Source organism: Eptatretus burgeri, chromosome 9 (genome assembly GCF_056783735.1).
Source record: "Eptatretus burgeri isolate ZD-2024b chromosome 9, Ebu_testis_v1, whole genome shotgun sequence".
Classification (NCBI taxonomy): Eukaryota; Metazoa; Chordata; class Myxini; order Myxiniformes; family Myxinidae; genus Eptatretus; species Eptatretus burgeri.
In genome coordinates, this window is record NC_140969.1 from 96,178,574 (window position 1) to 96,196,947 (window position 18,374).

At 43.9% G+C, this 18,374-nt stretch overlaps 1 protein-coding gene across 1 annotated transcript in view; it reads right to left on the reverse strand.

Moving 5' to 3' along the window:
• Nucleotides 1-10,526: 10,526 nt before the first annotated feature.
• Nucleotides 10,527-18,374, reverse strand: part of DAZAP1 (DAZ associated protein 1) — a 58,185-nt gene continuing 50,337 nt past the window's right edge. The window contains 2 exon segments of the mRNA XM_085896235.1: nucleotides 10,527-11,471; nucleotides 17,224-17,316. Of these exon segments, the coding sequence (XP_085752361.1) occupies nucleotides 11,344-11,471; nucleotides 17,224-17,316 (221 nt within the window). The 3' untranslated portion in view covers nucleotides 10,527-11,343.

An 18,374-nucleotide genomic window follows, 5' to 3' on the forward strand; every position in this document is an offset into this window, starting at 1 on the left:
GGTGAAGCAAATATGGTTTCAGGTTTTATTCAGAGGGGGAATCAATTATAAATCAAAGGGGTGTTAACATTGTGTAGTAATTTAGTGAGGGCCACATCTAGAATATTGTGTGCAGTTTTGGTTTACACAACTGAGGAAGGACATAGCTGCCACATGAAGGGTTCAACGCAGGGCTACGAGATTGATTCCGGGCCTCGCTAGACTCACCTATGAGGAGCGGCTGAAGGAGGGGCACGGTGTGAGAGTAAAGAAGAGAGTTAAGACGGTAGTGAAGCTGCTGTCACACCTTGACGATTTAGCCAGCGTATGCCGACGTATGAAAAATTTGCCGAACCAAGCTGGCACACGTCGAATACGTTATGGGTAAGTTTTGTATACGTTAAGAGCACGCTGGCATACATCGTAGTACGCTGGCATATGTCGTAGTACGCTGGCATACGTCGTAGTACGCCGAGCTCGTCGACAAATGTTAACATGCTCAAAATTTTTCGACGTATGCCAGCGTATGACTCACACGTTCCGCATACGCTGGCCATAAGTTGGAGGCACGTTGCGCGATCGTTGACACACGTTACTTGTAAGTTACTCATAAGTCGAAACACGTCGAGGTAATGTTTAGCACACCCGAAACTTATTTATAACCTATGAGTAACGTGTTGTAGACACACGTCGACACACGTTACTTTTAAGTTACTCATAAGTCGAAACACGTCGAGGTAATGTTTAGCGTCAGTGTTCCAGACTCCATGGTTTTTTTATTTTTCTTTCTTCGGCATGACGGTGATGTTGACACTTCGATTTATAGTGCGGTTATAAGATAATATAATTAATAGGCTGCCGCTCAACGATTCAAATCATAGCCGCACTAGAAATCGAAGTGTCAACATCACCGTCATGCCGAAGAAAAAAAAAAAAAACCAAAAAAAAAAAAAACATGGAGTCTGGAACACTGACGGGTTCCTCCTGTGTGAAGCCCATTTTTATATACCAATTCCCCTAAACGCTGCCAATACGCCATTATACGGTATCTAAGTTAGAAACACGTTCAGTAAGTTCTGTGGTCGTCCGGAAGATGTCAAATACATCTACTTACGTCAATATGCGTTGGAGATACGTTCCACATAGGTTCAAAGCACGTTCCAAATAGGTTCAAAGCATGTTACACATAGGTTCAAAGCACGTTCCAAATCGGTTCAAAGCACGTTACTCATAGGTTCAAAGCACGTTACTCATAGGTTCAAAGCACGTTACTCATAGGTTCAAAGCACGTTCCACATAGGTTCAAAGCACGTTACACATAGGTTCAAAGCACGTTACACATCGGTTCAAAGCACGTTACACATAGGTTAGAAATAAGTTTCAGGTACGCTAAACATTACCTCGACGTGTTTCGACTTATGAGTAACTTACAAGTAACGTGTGTCGGTGTGTCAACAATCGCACAACGTGCCTACAACTTCTGGCCAGTGTATGTGCAACATGTACGTCACACGCTGGCATACGTCGAAAAATTTTCAACATGCTGAAAATTTGTCGACGTACTACGACGTATGCCAGCGTGCTTCAGCGTGCTCTTAACGTATACAAAACTTACCCATAACGTATTCGACGTGCCAGCGTATTTGGCAAATTTTTCATACGTCGGCATACGCTGGCTAGAACGTCAAGGTGTGACAGTGGCTTGACACTTCGATGTCTCGTGCGGTTATGATTTGAATCGTTGAGCCGCAGCCTATTAATAGCCTACGCCACGTGATCGTCGGCGATACGCTACCGCGCTATGTATAAGTTATACTATCGTTGGGCATAGGTTGTGAACACCGACAACACGCTCAGTATTCGTTGGTATAAGTTATCTATGTTATCGAAACGTTCTGTGTACGTTACTAATACGTTATGCATTCATCCAACTCGTTATGAATATGCCACAAACTGGAAAAAAACATCAATAGTTCAGCGTACGCCAGCGTTTTACATACATTTTGATACGCTGGCTAAAACGTCAAGGTGTGACAGCGGCTTGAGGTGGGGGTCTTTCATTCAGAGTACTTAATGCATGGAATGGTCTCCCTGGAAAGGTAGTGGCAGCAGAAACAGTGGATGGGTTTACATTGCATTTAGATAGGTACCTGGAAGTTATGGAGATGGAGGGGTCTAGGCATGCCGGCAGGACTTTTTGGTAGTTTGAGCATGGATGGGTCATTGTGCGCATGTGTATGGAGTGTTGTTTGTGGGGGTCTCGTCAAGTGGTGTTGTGTGGTAGATGTGTTTTTTTTTTACCCAAGACCGTATTTGCCCATGCCCCCTCCCCTGGAAAGGGGAAAAAACAACAACAAAAAAATCCATGAAAAAGTAAACATTTTGAATTTTCTTGTGTTGATTTGGTGCAGGTATGATGGGCCGGAAGGGCTCCACCTGTGTATCATCACATTATACTCTTTACATATGAACATGAGAAACCTGTACATGTCTCATTATACTCGAATGTTGCCACAGGCATAACGAGAACGGCCACTCGGAGTGCATACCCCCATCAGGCTGATTAGTTTACGTTTTGTATCCCACTGATTGGCTGGATCTGGGTTAAGCTCACAGTTTCCCAACTTAGTTTACATCGAGATGCCTCCTTCATGTCCACGGGCCAAGCAACTCTATACGATGCTATCTTTCTGAAGAAATTCCCCCAGCTTCCCCACAAACATAACACAGCCCCCTCCCTGGAACCATCGCTCCTGCAAGGTCAATGCGGGCGCTACCATCCCGGCCTTATGACTTACCGACTCAAACCTAATTAGCCTATGAAATAAATTACAAAGGGCTGTGGCAAGCGAGCCGTAGCTAACTTACCTATTCTCCTTAACGTTCTCCACCCTTAAACACAACAATTCAATTTTTTGCAAAACTCTTGGTTCCTCGCTACTAACTTCTGGGGTAGGTAGGAAATGTCAGAAAACACGCAAAAATCTACTGTAGCAGACAAAACCTTAACCAAGAAATCTTTTTAATGTTTGTACAACCCCCTCCGAAAGACCACGTTCCTGGAGGATGCCACAATACCCAACGTTACCTGCAGAGCCATCCCAATTTACCTTTCCAAATTTCCATGAGCCCTGTCTCTCTGGTACAGGTTAGTGACATGGATGAAATGAAACTTCCCTCACACTTTCATAGATAAACCCAATATCAATCATTCATTCAAACCCTGCAAGACCATGGCTTAAATGTTATTACACACGTGTGTGAATCTCAACTCGGTAGTGGGGAGGTACCATGCAACAAAAATGGTGTGGGGCACTTCCGGTTGTGGTACCCGCAGTCCAAAAACAAGTCACCCAACTTATGATTTATTTGCCCCCCCCTCCCCTCTTCAAATATTCAGTCCCTGACAGCCAAACAGCTCTTTTGCTGTGCACCCCCCCCCCCCACCAGGTAAGGTCTCTACACATCCAGGCTCTCACGGCCTCATATGGGTCGCAAGGGGTCTCTTTATCACTGGTTGCCCAACCAAACCTCACCTCCGATACGATGGGTCTCCATTCCAGACACCAACAGCTGCCAGGGACAAATTACTTCAAGAGCCACAGTCACCGCTCCTCCAGAGCTTGATCCATTCCTGCGGTCCCACATATCTTCCCCACCCACACAATCCAACATTTCATTTCCTCTCCTGTTGTCCTTCAATTCTTAAATAATGCAATGCAAAATGGTGATCATCCACATTCATTCTCCAATCACAATTCAATTCTCGACACAACAGGCATCAACACCTCAAGACAATTCTGGTTTCCAAATCAATCCATCTTCCGACCAGTGTGTCACTCTCGGCCACTCCCATCCCAATTACTTGCAAAACTGAACCCTTGGGACAGTAAGCATCGCAGCACTTTACCTAAAGTGTAAGTTATCGCTGGTTGGTAGGGTCCAAGAGTGTCATCCACTCCTTCTAGTTTCCTTGGCACCCTTCCAATCCACCCTTGTGGATTCATTGCTTTCAATCCCCCTGGATTCCAAACTCTTATTTTTTCTTCTAAATTTGCCTATTATTTCAAAATCTTGAAGAGCACCCTGGCTAATGGTTGGGTGTAATCGTACACTTCAAGCACACGCTCAATGAGGTGTCAAACAACCAGGCCAGTCACAAGAACTGCGTCTGCAAACATTCTTGCGAGAGGCAGCAGGATCGATGACTGCACCCCCCCCCTCCACGATCTGGGAGAACCAAATTTCTCTCATCCACTCCCAGAAGCCTACATCCTCCTCCAGGATCGAGTAGGTCTCGAGTTCTTTCATCCATCCCCAGAAGCCTGTATCCTCCACTGGGATCTGGTAATCCCAGAGTTTCGTTTTCTCATGCACTCCTAATCGATGCGCTCCTCCAAGAAAAACTGCATCTCCTTTGCGTGCCAGGCCGAGGGCGGCACAAGGCCACGACCGGCTGACACACAACCAGCATGAGGATAACTTCCAGCCATGCATGGAGGCCAGCAACCGCACTCCTCCATCCACTGTCGACAAAAGCCAGACAAACAGCTACTATGGTTGATGCAAACGCCATCACCTGACCCTGGGCTGTTACGCTCGTCTGTCTGTGATGAGAGATGGAGTGAGTTGAGATGTGTTTTGGCCTCGTGCAGCTCATGCTGCAGCTTCTCTTCCCGAATTCCCTGTTCCTTTTCTCTCTGTTTGCATTTTTTTCCAGCTCCAACTTTCTTCCTGCCGACATCTCATCACCTTCTGGGCTTCGCTCTTGAATGACTGCACTCAACGCTCTGTTCTCCTGGCATAAATCTCTGTCAGCTCTTTTTCATCAGGATGTAGTTCAACATGATGTAGATAGCCCCAAGTCAACCACAACGGTCATGTTGGTGGCTCCACACGTGACAAAGCTCCTTTAAGCAAGTAACTGGAAGCGAGGAATCCTGCAGAACATTGCTGTATCCACCACACAAAAGCTTGTAGAGCAAATTGCAGAACTTCCAGCTGAGAACAGAGTTGCTGTTAAAGGAAAAAGTGGCTGCTACATTCCAGAAGGTGTTGGCACCTTGTTCTCCATGGGTGCCCAAGACGCAAATGCGGACCAGTTTCTCTTCCCCAATTCAAGATGAGTCTCCTACTCAACCAACAGGAAGTCGCTGCAACTCTCCTCCCTCCTCTACACGTCCTGCAAGTGGTTCAAACGTTGGCTCTGCCAAATCTGCTCGACCCTGTTCAGTAACATCCCCAATGTCAAAGTGCAGCAAGTGCAACCCAACTTCGTAAGAGTCAGTCTGTCTAAACATGGTCTCAACAGAACCATCAACATCACCACTGAAACTAACAGAAACTTTTCATTCTGAAACATTTCATTTCATTCATTCTGCCACCTCTCCCTCGTATACCAGGTGTTGGCTTAATGGTTAGGCCAAAAAAAAAAAAGTTGCATTGGCGTAACCCGCCCAACCCTAAAAATTCCGCCGACCCTACGTTTTTTTTTTTGTTTTTTTGCTATCGAAAAATTTTGCCGACCCTATTTTATTGCTATTTTTGTTGTTTTGCTATCGTTTTCAAGTATCTTGTTGATTGCGATCGCGATCGCAAAAAACCCGGAAGTGTTTCGGACAGAACCCGCCGACAAAAAGGGCGGTACTCGAGCCGGGGGAGATTTTGGGAGGGATTTATTAGGAAAAAAAAAAGAAAAAGATCCCGACCGACCTACCCTATTTTTCAGTGACCCGTTACGCCAATGCAACATTTTTTTTTTTTGGCCTTATGGTGGTGGGCTTGGGATCCCAGGATCCTGAGTTCAAATCCCCCTCAGCTGTTTGAATTAATACCAGGTGGGTTTGACTCTGCCTGTCATTCTTTCGAGGTCGGCAAAAATGAGTGCCAACTTGTTGGAAGCCTGTGTTGGAGTGGCGACCTGCCCAGGTTGTGCCCAATAGCCAAGGAGACTGCTTAGGCAGCACCAACATGCTGCAGAGTATGGTCCCAATGGATGGATGGACCTCTGCCTCCACGGTGTTGTCTCAAGTGTTCAACTGCTCCTGTAACATCTCATTCATCCTTTTTCCAGTCAATTGTGGCTCCCAGAAGCCTTTATCAACTCACACCCCCTCTTGTTATGTGACACGTTTCTAACTTTTGCACTAAACCGCCACCCTGGTGCTTACAAGATCCCAATTCCTCCACATGCTGTTGCATTATGGCATTCACTCAGGTGGGATAGCCCTCCAGGTCAAATCCTCCCTGTCCTTCATTTTATTTGCTTGTCATTCTTTTAATTTGTTCACCTCGTTTATTCATCGATTCCTTCAATTCATTAATTTGTTTATTTATTTGTTTCTCAATTTTGTTTTCTATTCCATTAATTTGTTGCTTCATTTCATTCCTTTGTTCCTTCAATTTTCATTTGTTCTCCCATTCGTTCTTCAGTACTTTCATCCATTTTAATTAACATCTCACACATGGCCTGGATAGTCATCGCCTCCGCTCTTTTCCACCACTGTGGAGGAGGTTCTGAAGCTTGAAACAGAGAAGGCTCCTACCTTTTCATCATCACGCAACTCTCTTCCTTCATTCCTACCACCTTCCCTCCGAACCGCCATTTTGTGATCGTCCGCCATTTCCCGCACACGTTTAATCTCAGAAAAACACAAAAATATATATTTAAATTTCCAAGCGTTACTTTTTCCCAACACCAATTATTGTGATCAACAATTTCATGTCCCCTGTGAAATGTTCAGTTTGAATCCCACACTCCTGACTCCAGTTATCATAGTTTGAATCCTGCACTCTTGAGTCAGGGGGATTCATAACCCCTGGGCACGACAACTATTGTCAGGTGGTGGGACCGAGGGAGTCAAGCAGGATTCATAACCCCTGAAAATGACAATTGTTTTTTTGTTTTTTTTTTAACACAGGTTCCAAAAATATGCAATGGTCCAATACATACACAAGACGTACACATCAGTGACACGGTAATTTTTTGAAAGTACTCCACATGGGGATTTTTTATTTATTTTCTATTATGGTTATTTTACTTCCAAAGCAAGATCAGTATTTGCAATCACCACAGGCTGATATCCATGACGATCGCAGATCACCATACCGATAGCAGTATCACTATTGCAGATCGCTGGACCGGTATCGGTCATCAGCACGCACCGGCTTTCTAAAGCACACCTGATTCACACAAGTAACCAATTGGCAATTGCTTTAAAAGCAGCCATGAAAAACTCGATTGCTTGTTCGGTGCTCGGATGTTGAGAGTTAAAAGTTAAAACCTACTGTACTCAATTCCTATTATGTCTTGACGTCATACGTTACAGTGGTTGAGGTGGAGCCAAGACGCTAAGTGCAAAGTTTAAAAAATAATTTACGGTATAATAATTGCAAGCACCTTTTTCGATTTGGTGATATCCTGGTATTAAAAAAAAAAATTAAAAAAAAAGTAACCAGTATATTCAGAATTCCAATACCAGTATATCGATATGAAAAAATTGTACTGGTGTAGCCAGTATATCGATACAAATTGCCGGACCTGACAGTGGGGTGTGGCATGCAACGCTGGTTCGCTCGGCTAATTAACATCCATTGCACAGTCGCCGGCATGGTTCCCCAACTGCTTCAGTCATCTCATGGGTACGGTAAACCAAACATGGGTGCGAAGATGCGGCCAGAGGTGTTGCGGATGGTGTCTGGTTTTTTTAATGGACACCTCAAACTCTCGAAGTTATTTAAGAGAAGGGAGGTCCATCATATTGTTACCGCTGTGGAAATTCGCAATACACCATAAAGGGTCCTCAGGTGAGATATATCGATAAGTTCATGTGGAGTTAGCCCACACCTGTTGTTTAGAGGGAATATGTGTGAAATTCATCCGGGCTGCGACGCTTTGAATTAGCCATTTTTCTTTCTCCATCGTTATTTTGGACCATTAAGCCCCAACAACTCAAACACCACCACCTTTGCCTCTTTACCTCCACAACTCCATCCCGCAAACATCGCTTCACCGCCATTCCCAAACGACGCCCGCCAACCACCAAAGCAAACCCCCCCCACCACCTTCGCCTTTCTCCTTCCACAACCATCGACCCCACTATCAGTCAACACCGAACGTCGTACTGTCCGAAGCCGTTCGGTGATTGCTGCCGAACGCAGCAAGCCACGAGTGCAATGGATGCCTTTACGGGAGAGAAATTTGGATCAGGAAAGCTTCACACCCCTTTTCCTCCGTCCAATGGGCGAGTGTCGGGCGGTGTGGCCCCACCTCCAAGCGCGATGAATGCGAATTCCTCTCAGGAAGGAATTCGGATCAAAAGAGGTTCACGCCCCTTTTTGCCACACCAATGGCTGAACAGAGGCTGGCATGGCCCCGCCTCCAATCGCGTTTTTATCCTAAAATCTGCATACAGGCTCCTCCCCCGGTCTATAAAAGACATGAGTGTGTGTGGAACTCGCAGTACTGTGGGGGTCGCTTTTCTCATCGTTGGTGTCGTTGAGTCGCTGGAATCGAGCCACCTTCGCTTTCACAAGCGACCAAGCCAGCCAGCCATTCCCCTCGCTCGACCCTGAGCATCAACAATTCCACCCCCCCCCATCCCTGCAGCACGGAATGAGCCACTTAAGCGGTTAGTGTCCGAAGTCGACCTGCGGCAAGGTACGATTGCCCGGTCGACCGCTCACGCAGGTACGTAGGTAGGTCGAATTTGGCGAGCAACCCTATCCTGCACGGGTGGGTAATTGGCACGATCGTGGTGAGGTTAAACCCCCACCCGAGTGGCTCCTGGCGGTAGTTCCAGGAGGGTCACGACTGAATTGTCCGTTCCCGGTGGGCGACGTGTCGCGATTTGAGTTACGTGGCCGATCGCACGCCGGACGGGCCGAAATTCGTAACAATATGTATAACATGGCACTTTCAAAATGATGTAACCCAAACACAACATGCTCGGTGCTCATGCGTAGAAACCCCAAAAAAGCGAAAGAAATTTGGGCAAAATAAAATGTACATGTCTGGGATAAAGATTGTTAGTTGGAATGGCTCACTTCGCTTCTGAAAGATACTTGGAAAAGTACCTGAGAAAAAGGGCTGTGCCTCTGCATGCGAGTTGGAGAACTTTCTCAGCTCGCCAAAACAGGAAGCTGCTCATCGTACAAACTCCAGCATATGGGCCGGTACAATGCTCTAATTGATGGGCATTTGTTACAAATCCAACAGAGCACTTCCAGTGCATCTGGATTAGTTTCTGAACACAGATCAGAAGGGATATATTTGGGGCTTCTGAATGTACAGGGTGAGTTGAAATTAATGACATTTACCATATCATGTTGGGGGCAGGGGGACATGCAATACTTCAGAGTTCAACCATCAAGGATGACCAAGTTCAATGTCACATGGAGCCTTTTCATAATGTGGAGCCAATACGAGTTGCATTAGGTTCAACATGGCATTGATGGGTCATCTTCCTGGTAAGCTTAGGTAGATGATAGTAAACATCCCAGGAGGTCAAATAAAGCAAAAAGTGATTTCATTGATATAGTATGTTACATGGACGATAATAGCTTCGTCACACGAGATAGGAATCAAATCTCTTCAGGGCACACATGAAACCTTCTGGTGAAACCCAAAATTCAGAAATCACTGCTCACCTCCACCTCATTTTTCCCCATCTGTGGAAACAACTCACATTCTCTTCGATCTTATTCTCCCCCCCCCCCCCACCCCCAGGTCTTCAAGATAGCTGTTGACCACAATCTCATATCAACACATCCAACAATATTTTCACACCAAACCCCCCCCCCCCCAAGCTCTCCGAGCAAATTTCAAATTTTTCCTTCAAGAGTTTCCTTCTGTATCTATATTGTTCACCCACTGCATCCACCCCTGCCCCTCATTTGTCCAAGTCTACCTTGATTTTATCCTTCAACTCTGATATTGGCATCCCCATTCCCAGTTTCCTTTTCTTCTTTCAAGTCCTGATCCGTTCAGCGTTTGACCTCTTCCATGAGACTCGACTGCATACAAAGATTTCCAAATGACATTGATCAGTTTCCTAGAATCTAACTCAAATATGGAGTATCCTCATACGATGAGGAAGGGCAATCAAATCAAAGTACAATACCTCATCTAGGGTATTGGGGTATCAAAGTAAGGCAAACACTGGGTGGTTTGGCATAGCCGGCCCCATTGGCAAGGCAGCGATTTAAATTTGCAACTGGATAAGGAGATGGCTCTTATACTTCACTCGAAGGTGTGCATTATGCTCATGGAAGAGCACTGGTAGAACTGACTGTGGCATGAGTGAGGTGAGAGTTAAATAAAAAATAAAAAAATAAAAAAACAAGTGTGTGACCTCTGAACAATCTACTTTATTGGACCCCCCCTCCCCCTCCCCAAACACCTTCATTTGGTCAATCCACCCTTAAACATACACAAATAAGATGGCCCAATGCCGTAACTTCAAATGAATGTTCTTGTAAGACTAATTAATTAAAGTGTACAATACACAAAAGGTTGTTTTTTTTTTTTTCTACCCAAAGGGACAAGCTTTGAAAACAAGCAACCGATGGTTTTATTTGAAAACGTGCCTAATCCAGGGCAAGTAAAACAATTGAAGTACAACCACAAAAAAAAGAATTTCACAAAACTAAAATATTTCTGGGGAAAATCGAACTTGTACTTTTGGATGACATGAGCTTGACTTATTTTGAAACAAAGGAAAGGCCCCCAAAATATGCCACTCCAAAGTCCATAAAATAAAAACCGAAAAACTAAAAGGTCATTCTGTAGGGGCAGCATTCGCGACCGATCGGTCATTGTTTAACGTTAACATAGCACTGTTGTTTAAAAAACAATCAAGTGAGCCACGGATAGTAAAATGGGACAGACAACACACAACCTCTTATCTAATCAACTAGTTCAGCCAATAATCAATCACTGGGTTCCATGCACAACCTCAGCAACCCTGCCTTGCCAACAAACGAATGCTTATAAACAAAGCACTACTCAAACACCTCACACGTACAGCTGAGAAGGATAAACATCAAATCACATGAGAAGAAAAATTATAAAAAAGGGGGCATCAATTCAAAGTTCAAAATAAACTCTGTCATGGTGCAGGCAAGTCGCCCAACTAGTCGCCTACAGTATGTGTGCGTGGAAATAAGGGCTGATGAGGGACCAGGAGAGACGTGCACACGAGACGGGTTAAAGTTCAAACGGTTACAAACGATGTAATACATGAAGAGCAAAATAAAAGAAAAGCAAGTAGAAACGAGAGCTGACCACGAGATGCGAAATGTGATGGTACAAAGAAAAATGAAGCAGGGTTACCAGGCCCACAATGACCAATGGCAAAAATCACATTAACGGCGGTAAGGATGGAAGGGAAGGTTCTGCACACGGCTGTAGTTAGCGTAGCTAGGGTTAGGTTGTCCTGCTTCGGGGAAGTTCTGTTGCTGTCCACCACCACCCATGTCTTGACCGTAATTGGCTAGAGCGGAGTCGATCGCAGAGGAACGAGCATGAAAAGGTCAGGTGGGACATTGAGAAGGGGGATGTGGGGGGGGGGAGAAAAAAACAGCAAAACAAAACATTAGTAAAGATAATTTACTTCATACAAAATTGAGATCAACGTCACAAACCTCAAAACAAATGTACAGTTCCGATAGAAAGTCTACACCCCCTTTCAAAATTTTCACTTTTTATTGCCTTACAACCTGGAATTGAATCAGACTTTTCCCACCTTTATTTACACATCGTAACCCACAACTTCCAAATGAAAAATAAACCAAGGTCACCCGCAGGGTGACCCGCATCTTGCCAAAAGGTGACCACGTGTGACTTCTTTAAGGTCACTGAGGTGAACAGAGCTGCTATCCACCAGGAGCGACTCCTTGAGGAATATATGCCTACGAGAGATTCCGATGAGAATCGTTCTACAGAGTAACCATGAAAAATATGCTTTTGCCTCACAACGTCACCAAATGACGTCATAATGTCTCAAAGCTTGACATAGAGAAAGCACTCATCGAGGTGTTCAATTTGAGGTACGACACGATATGGTTCCTAAAACTTGAAAATTTGACCTTGGGGTCAAATATGTTTGACCTCAGGCGCTAACCATGAAGGTCAAGGCCAATCGCGACCAAAAATTAATCAGCTGAGCGCCAGACCATGAACTATATTCCCATGAAGTTTGAAGACGATCCGATCAAAATTACTCAAAAAAATAAGGGTTTCGTCGACTCCCCTGATTTGCGACAAAGTGACCTTGACCTTTGACCTTCAAAATTTTATGTGCTGAAAGGGACCTCTATAGGCCTCTGATATGCGAAGTTACAAAAATTTCCAATGATAACTGTGCTCTGCAGAGTGATTTATACGTGATTACAGACCAAAAAAACAAAAAAAAAAAAAACATATGAAGGTCAGGGCCAATCGCCAGACCATGAACTATATTCCCATGAAGTTTGGAGACTATCCGATCAAAATTACTCAAAAAAAATAAGGGTTTCGTCGACTCCCCTGATTTGCGACAAAGTGACCTTGACCTTCAAAATTTTGTGCACTGAAAGGAACCTCGATAGGCCTCCGATATGCGAAGTTACAAAAATTTCCAATGATAACTGTGCTCTGCAGAATTTTTTATACGTGATTACAGACATTAAAAAAAAAAAAAAAAAAAAAAAGCAGTCATAGACTGGTACTTACGAAATCGTCAACTTGACCACTGACCTTGTCTAATAAAAGCTGTCTCGAGAGAACGTAGCGACGCAAACCAGAAGTTTCTAAGATGATTCTGTACCAAACCACCAAAAATCGAATGTTTTGGATGTTTGACCTCACTGTGACTTTGACCGATTTTGACCAAAACCTAATCAGCGCTCGCCACCACCCTCCTGAATCACGTGGTGTAATTTGACATTGGTAGCTTCTTCCGTTCGAGTTGTCTGTACCAAACCATCAAAAATCGAATATTTGACCTTGCCGTGACCTTGACCTTTGACCTATTTTGACCAAAATCTAATCAGCACTAGCCATCAGCATCCTGAATCACGTGGTGTAATTTGACATTGGTAGCTTCTTCCATTCGAGTTATCGTGCCTACAAACAAACAAACAAAGCAGTCATAGACTGGTACTTACGAAATCATCAACTTGACCTCTGACCTTGTCTAATAAAAGCATGAATCAGTCAGAAGCCCAAGGGGAGCTTGAATTCTGAATTCATTGTGGTCTACGATTTTACACTGTGGTTTGCAGATAATGAGTCCCAGACAAAAACTAGATTTCTTATAAAAATTCCATTTTTTTGTTTTTATTTTTAAAAAAGTGATTCAGTACAAGCAGGATATGCCAGATAATCGGTGTATTACTTTTCAGAAGAATCTGATAAAAGGCTTATTATTCATTATATATATATATATCAGTTATTCATCGCTGTTCCAGAATTTCGACAACCGAGTTTTAAGCGTTCCAAGCGATCGCAAAAACCAAAGACAAAATTAAAATTGAAGTTAAAACGAACTCGTAACGTCGAGCAAAGCAAAAATACTCCATTTCTCCACGCAAAACCTAAACCTTAACGTCACTCAACGACGTGTCTGCTCAAGCGCACTGCATCATGGGACGACCCGTGACGCGTCGAGTGAAATATTTTTTATACAATCTTAAAACGTCTCCAAAACATCCGATTTTTACCAGAATTTCGACAACCGAGTTTTAAGCGTCCAAAGCGATCGCAAAAACCGAAGACAAAATTAAAATCGAAGTTAAAACGAACTCGTAACGTCGAGCGAAACAAAAATACTCCATTTCTCCACATGAATTTACGGAATTATGTTTGACCTCACTGTGACCTTGACCTTTGACCGATTTTGACCAAAATCTAATCAGCACTAGCCATCACCCTCCTGAATCACATGGTGTAATTTGACATTGGTAGCTTCTTCCGTTCGAGTTATCGTGCCGACAAACAAAAACAAACAAACAAACGGAAGTCATCAATATACTTAGGAAATCTTTAGATTTCGTAACAAACAAACAAACAAACAAACAAACAAACAAACGGAAGTCATCAATATACTTACGAAATCTTTAGATTTCATAAGTAATAAAATAAAAATACAAGCTGACTAACATATCTTGCAAAAACTTTGTTTTGGCAAGATAACAAATTCTTCAAATTTCAGAAAATTAATTAAAAATACAAATCAAGAATATCTTGGTTGGATAAGTGTCCACCTCCCTGAGTTAATACTTGGTGGAAGCACCTTTGACAGCAATTTCAGCTGCGAGTCTTGGGATAGGTCACTCCCAACTTTGCACACCTTGATTGGGCAATATTTGCTCATTCTTCTGTACAAAACTGTTCAAGCTCAGTCAAGTTGCGTGGGGAGCATTGATGGACAGCAATCGTCAAGTCATGCTGCAGATTTTCAATTGCATTTAGGTCGAGGCTCTGACTGGGCCACCCAATAACTTTTTGTTCCTTCGTCACTCCAGTGCAGCTGAGGCTGTGTGCTTCGGATCATTGTCATGCTGAAAGGTGAACTTCCATCCCAATTTCAGCTTTCTTGTTGAGGGCAGTGGGTTTCCCTCAGATTATTTTTTGTATTTTGCTCCATCCATTTCCCTTTCTATTCTGACAAGTAGATCCTGATAAAAGGATAAAAGGAATGTAGATGTTTTATAGGTATTGTACATTCTAAACTATATTACTTAAAAAAAAATAGGCCCAGTATAATAATCTGCTTTTGCACCTGTTGCTCTCACCTTACCACTGAACCTGTGCGACCTCGAGGTCCCTCCAGACAGCTCACCATCATCTCAGATAATCCCCCATCCAAAACCATGATCTTTTTCTACCCCCATTTCACACTTCCACCACCCACTTCACTTCTTTCCAAGTTTCCAGTTTTTTCTTCCATTTCAGGTGTTGAGAGTTTGCTTCTGTATCCATCTCATCCATCCATGCATCCTACATTTCCTCCAATCCATTTCTCCAAGTTGTCCACTATCACACAGGTGTGCTGCCCCCTCCCCCCCCCCCAATCTCGCTCTTCCCCGAGCCTCAACACTGTATAAAAAATAACCTAACTCTGGTTCAGCTTCACTGTAAAGTGACTGAAGGCAATCTTAGTAGTGCATTCCAAAAAGACCACAAGTGTGTCCACCCTCATGAGAGCCAGAAAACATCTGCCCAACCTAAAAAAATGAACTTTCAAACAAACATGTCTCCCCCTGCAAAACCTGGGGGTGCCTTGTTAAGTCTGACTGGAGTGTACTTCCCTTCCATCACTTCAAATGGCACCACAGCTGACTGCTTGTGAAAAGGCATTATGCCTCAATTCTGGGTTGGCTTCCAAATCTCAAATCGCCAACAGCTCGCTCTCAGTACTCATCCTTCCCTGTCATAACCAACAGCTCCTGGACTCAATTTTTTGCACCTGAGAAGATCATTTCAACCCTTGACAGACTTTGCTGCTGGACCGAGCGGCATCAACAAACATGTCCGAACAACCTGATCTGCTGCTCTTACACATCCTCCCTCTACCCTTTTCACCCTATTGTTTGTCCGAGATCATCTTCGATCTTATTGGAATTCACCAAGCATCACGACATTGCATTAAAAAGTGCAAAAACTGATCCCCTTAACTACAAACCAATCAGCTTACTTCTAATCAGCAAGGTCGTGGAATTAATCTATGATTCCATATATTATGTGAAATCCTTCTTTTTCTCAAACAGCCTCATCTCCGATCACAAATTTGGTTTCAGACAAAGTCATTCCACCTTGGACATGCTGCCTCCACTCTCCCAACAATGGATGAGGCCCTCAATGTCAAACACGAGATCAGGGCCATTTCTCTGGACACATCTCGTGCTTGTAATACAATCTGGCATCCTGCCTCACTCTTCAAACTCTCTACCTATGGCATTCATGGCCAACTCCACACGTCTTACTGACTTGTGACAACAGATTCCTTTCATTGCCTCTTTCTGTCATAGCTGATGTGCCCGAAGGTAGTGTTTTGGGCCCAGTCCCAATGCTGATCTTCATAATTAATCTCTCCGACTGGATCTGTTTGCTGATAACACTCGATCTGACGGCACCCTGTACTGTGACATTCACCATTCTTCAGGCAGGTACAATCACTAGCTGGTCAAACATTTGGAATGCCTTTCAATCTTGACAAATCTCTCACCCCCACCAAAATCTCCCCACCCTGCCACCATCTACTTTCTTAACAATCCTCTTGAGGGAATTCAGTCACTCAAACCCTGGGTCTCACCATCAGCCATGGTCTTTCTTTCTTGAGCAATCCCATTGCAAAGTTGGCCTCAAAAGCCATCCGCTGAAAAGTCCTTCCTTGGCACACCTGGACTCCTATCCACCTGCAAGGCTTTCATCCACAGCTTTATGGCGAACTGCTCTCCCCTCCCTAATCTTGCTTGGCTCAACACCATGGAAACCAAGGCTTTTTAGGTTATTGGAATTTCCCAAAGGTGAAGCTAAGTCTATGGGCTTATCATTTCGCAATCACAGACAGGTTGGTGGTCTCTGTCTTCTACCACCTCCTTTCTGGCCTTTCACTCTTTCAATGCTTTGCACCCCCCTCCCCTCCTCCCAACAGTTTTCTGCAGGGTACACATGGTCCACCATCAACTCCCTTCTGGTAGAACTACCTAAATCCAGAATCACTAATCACCTCCACTTATTTGTTCCTCTATTTTTCCCCCACCTGTGGAACCAACTTCTACATCTTCAATCCCATTCTTCCCTCCAGGTCTTCAAGACAGCCGTTCACCACCATCTGATACCGCCCCCAATCCAAAATCACAATCTTTTCTACCCTCGTTACCTACCACCCAAACTTCCAGGTTTCACTGTTGTATCCATCTTGTTCACCCAATGAATGCTCCCTGCCCCCTCATTGCTCCCCACGCCCATTGTCCAAGTGTGCCTCTATTTTGATCTTCAACTCTGCTGTTAGGGTCCCCTCTCCCAATCGCCTATTCCTCATGTCATGATCATTCAGCGTACTCATACTCGCCGTTCCATTAGCCTTAACTACGCATGGGGGGGGGGGGGAAACGTGAAGAAGTATGAATGGTCAAAATGCTGCTGGCTTTGTGCCCAAAGGCTAAACTTTACACAAACTACAAAGGCCAACATCAGAATAACATATTTCAAGGAAAAGCAAGCCCTTCCTAAATCCCAATGCATGTCAAGCTACATACCGCTTCCACCAAATCCTTGATCAGCCTGTCCATAAGACTGGGATGGGCGAGTTGGTCCATAACCTGAAGGGTCTTGCGGGTAGTTACCCATACCTACAGAAAGGGATAAACCGATTATAGATTACATTGGAAAACTAATGCACACAAAAAGATATGGAAATCATTCAAATTATTCTGCTCAGAAGGAACAGAAGCATTCTTAACTCTGTTTGGATTCATTGCAAATCTGAACATAATATTTAAACACTTAGCCTCTCTTCTGCTGACACCCTTCAAAGATACATTTTACACCTTAGATCCAGGTAGGCTCAACACGCGAGAATGTCTCATACAGCCGATAGTGCTATTAACCAGAGATGGTAAGAGCGAAAGGAGACGGCGGGCGACTTGCTGTGCGCCCGAAAAGACACCATACTCGTTTGAATGAAGCGAGCAGGCAACACAAGGGCGGTATTAATAAGAACCTGATATCAAACTACAGAGTTAGTATTCCAAAAATATCAAATTCACAAACTAATCACGCAGTACTTGTGTGCAAAAAAAGGAAACAATTATACCACAAAACACCGAACTACCCCCCCCCTCCCCAAACAATCCAAATTAAATCAGGCATACATATAGCAAGTGATCTATCAATCCCCTTCTCCCCCCCCCCCAAAAAAAAACCAGCAAAAAGAGCAACAGAAACTCCTTCCTGAACCATGTCAACATGGGGTAATGGTGGATTTGCTTTGTTACTTGAACAAAATTTAGCCTCAACACATTCAGCATTTTGATACACTTGGGTCAGATCCATCCTTGATGTTTAAACCAGGAAGTACTTCAAATATATACATAAATAAATATGTTTGCATCCACATGAAGTGAAATATGTATTTATTGTTTGTGTTCATTTCAGGCTGAAATTTACAAGTCCAAAATTAGCAGTTTAAGCTCGATCCCCGAAAAACCTAAATAATATATTTTATCGTGTTATGTATTTATTCCAATACGAGTGGTTTCGGTGATATATTTCTTCTTTTTTTTTATGGGTACATGGGCACACGTGGGGAAACTACAAATGCCAACTTGCGACGCTCGTTATCCCCGCACTCCCAGGAATCCGTTTTCTTCTTGCCCTATTGATTGATTCGCCATCACAGCAAAGATTG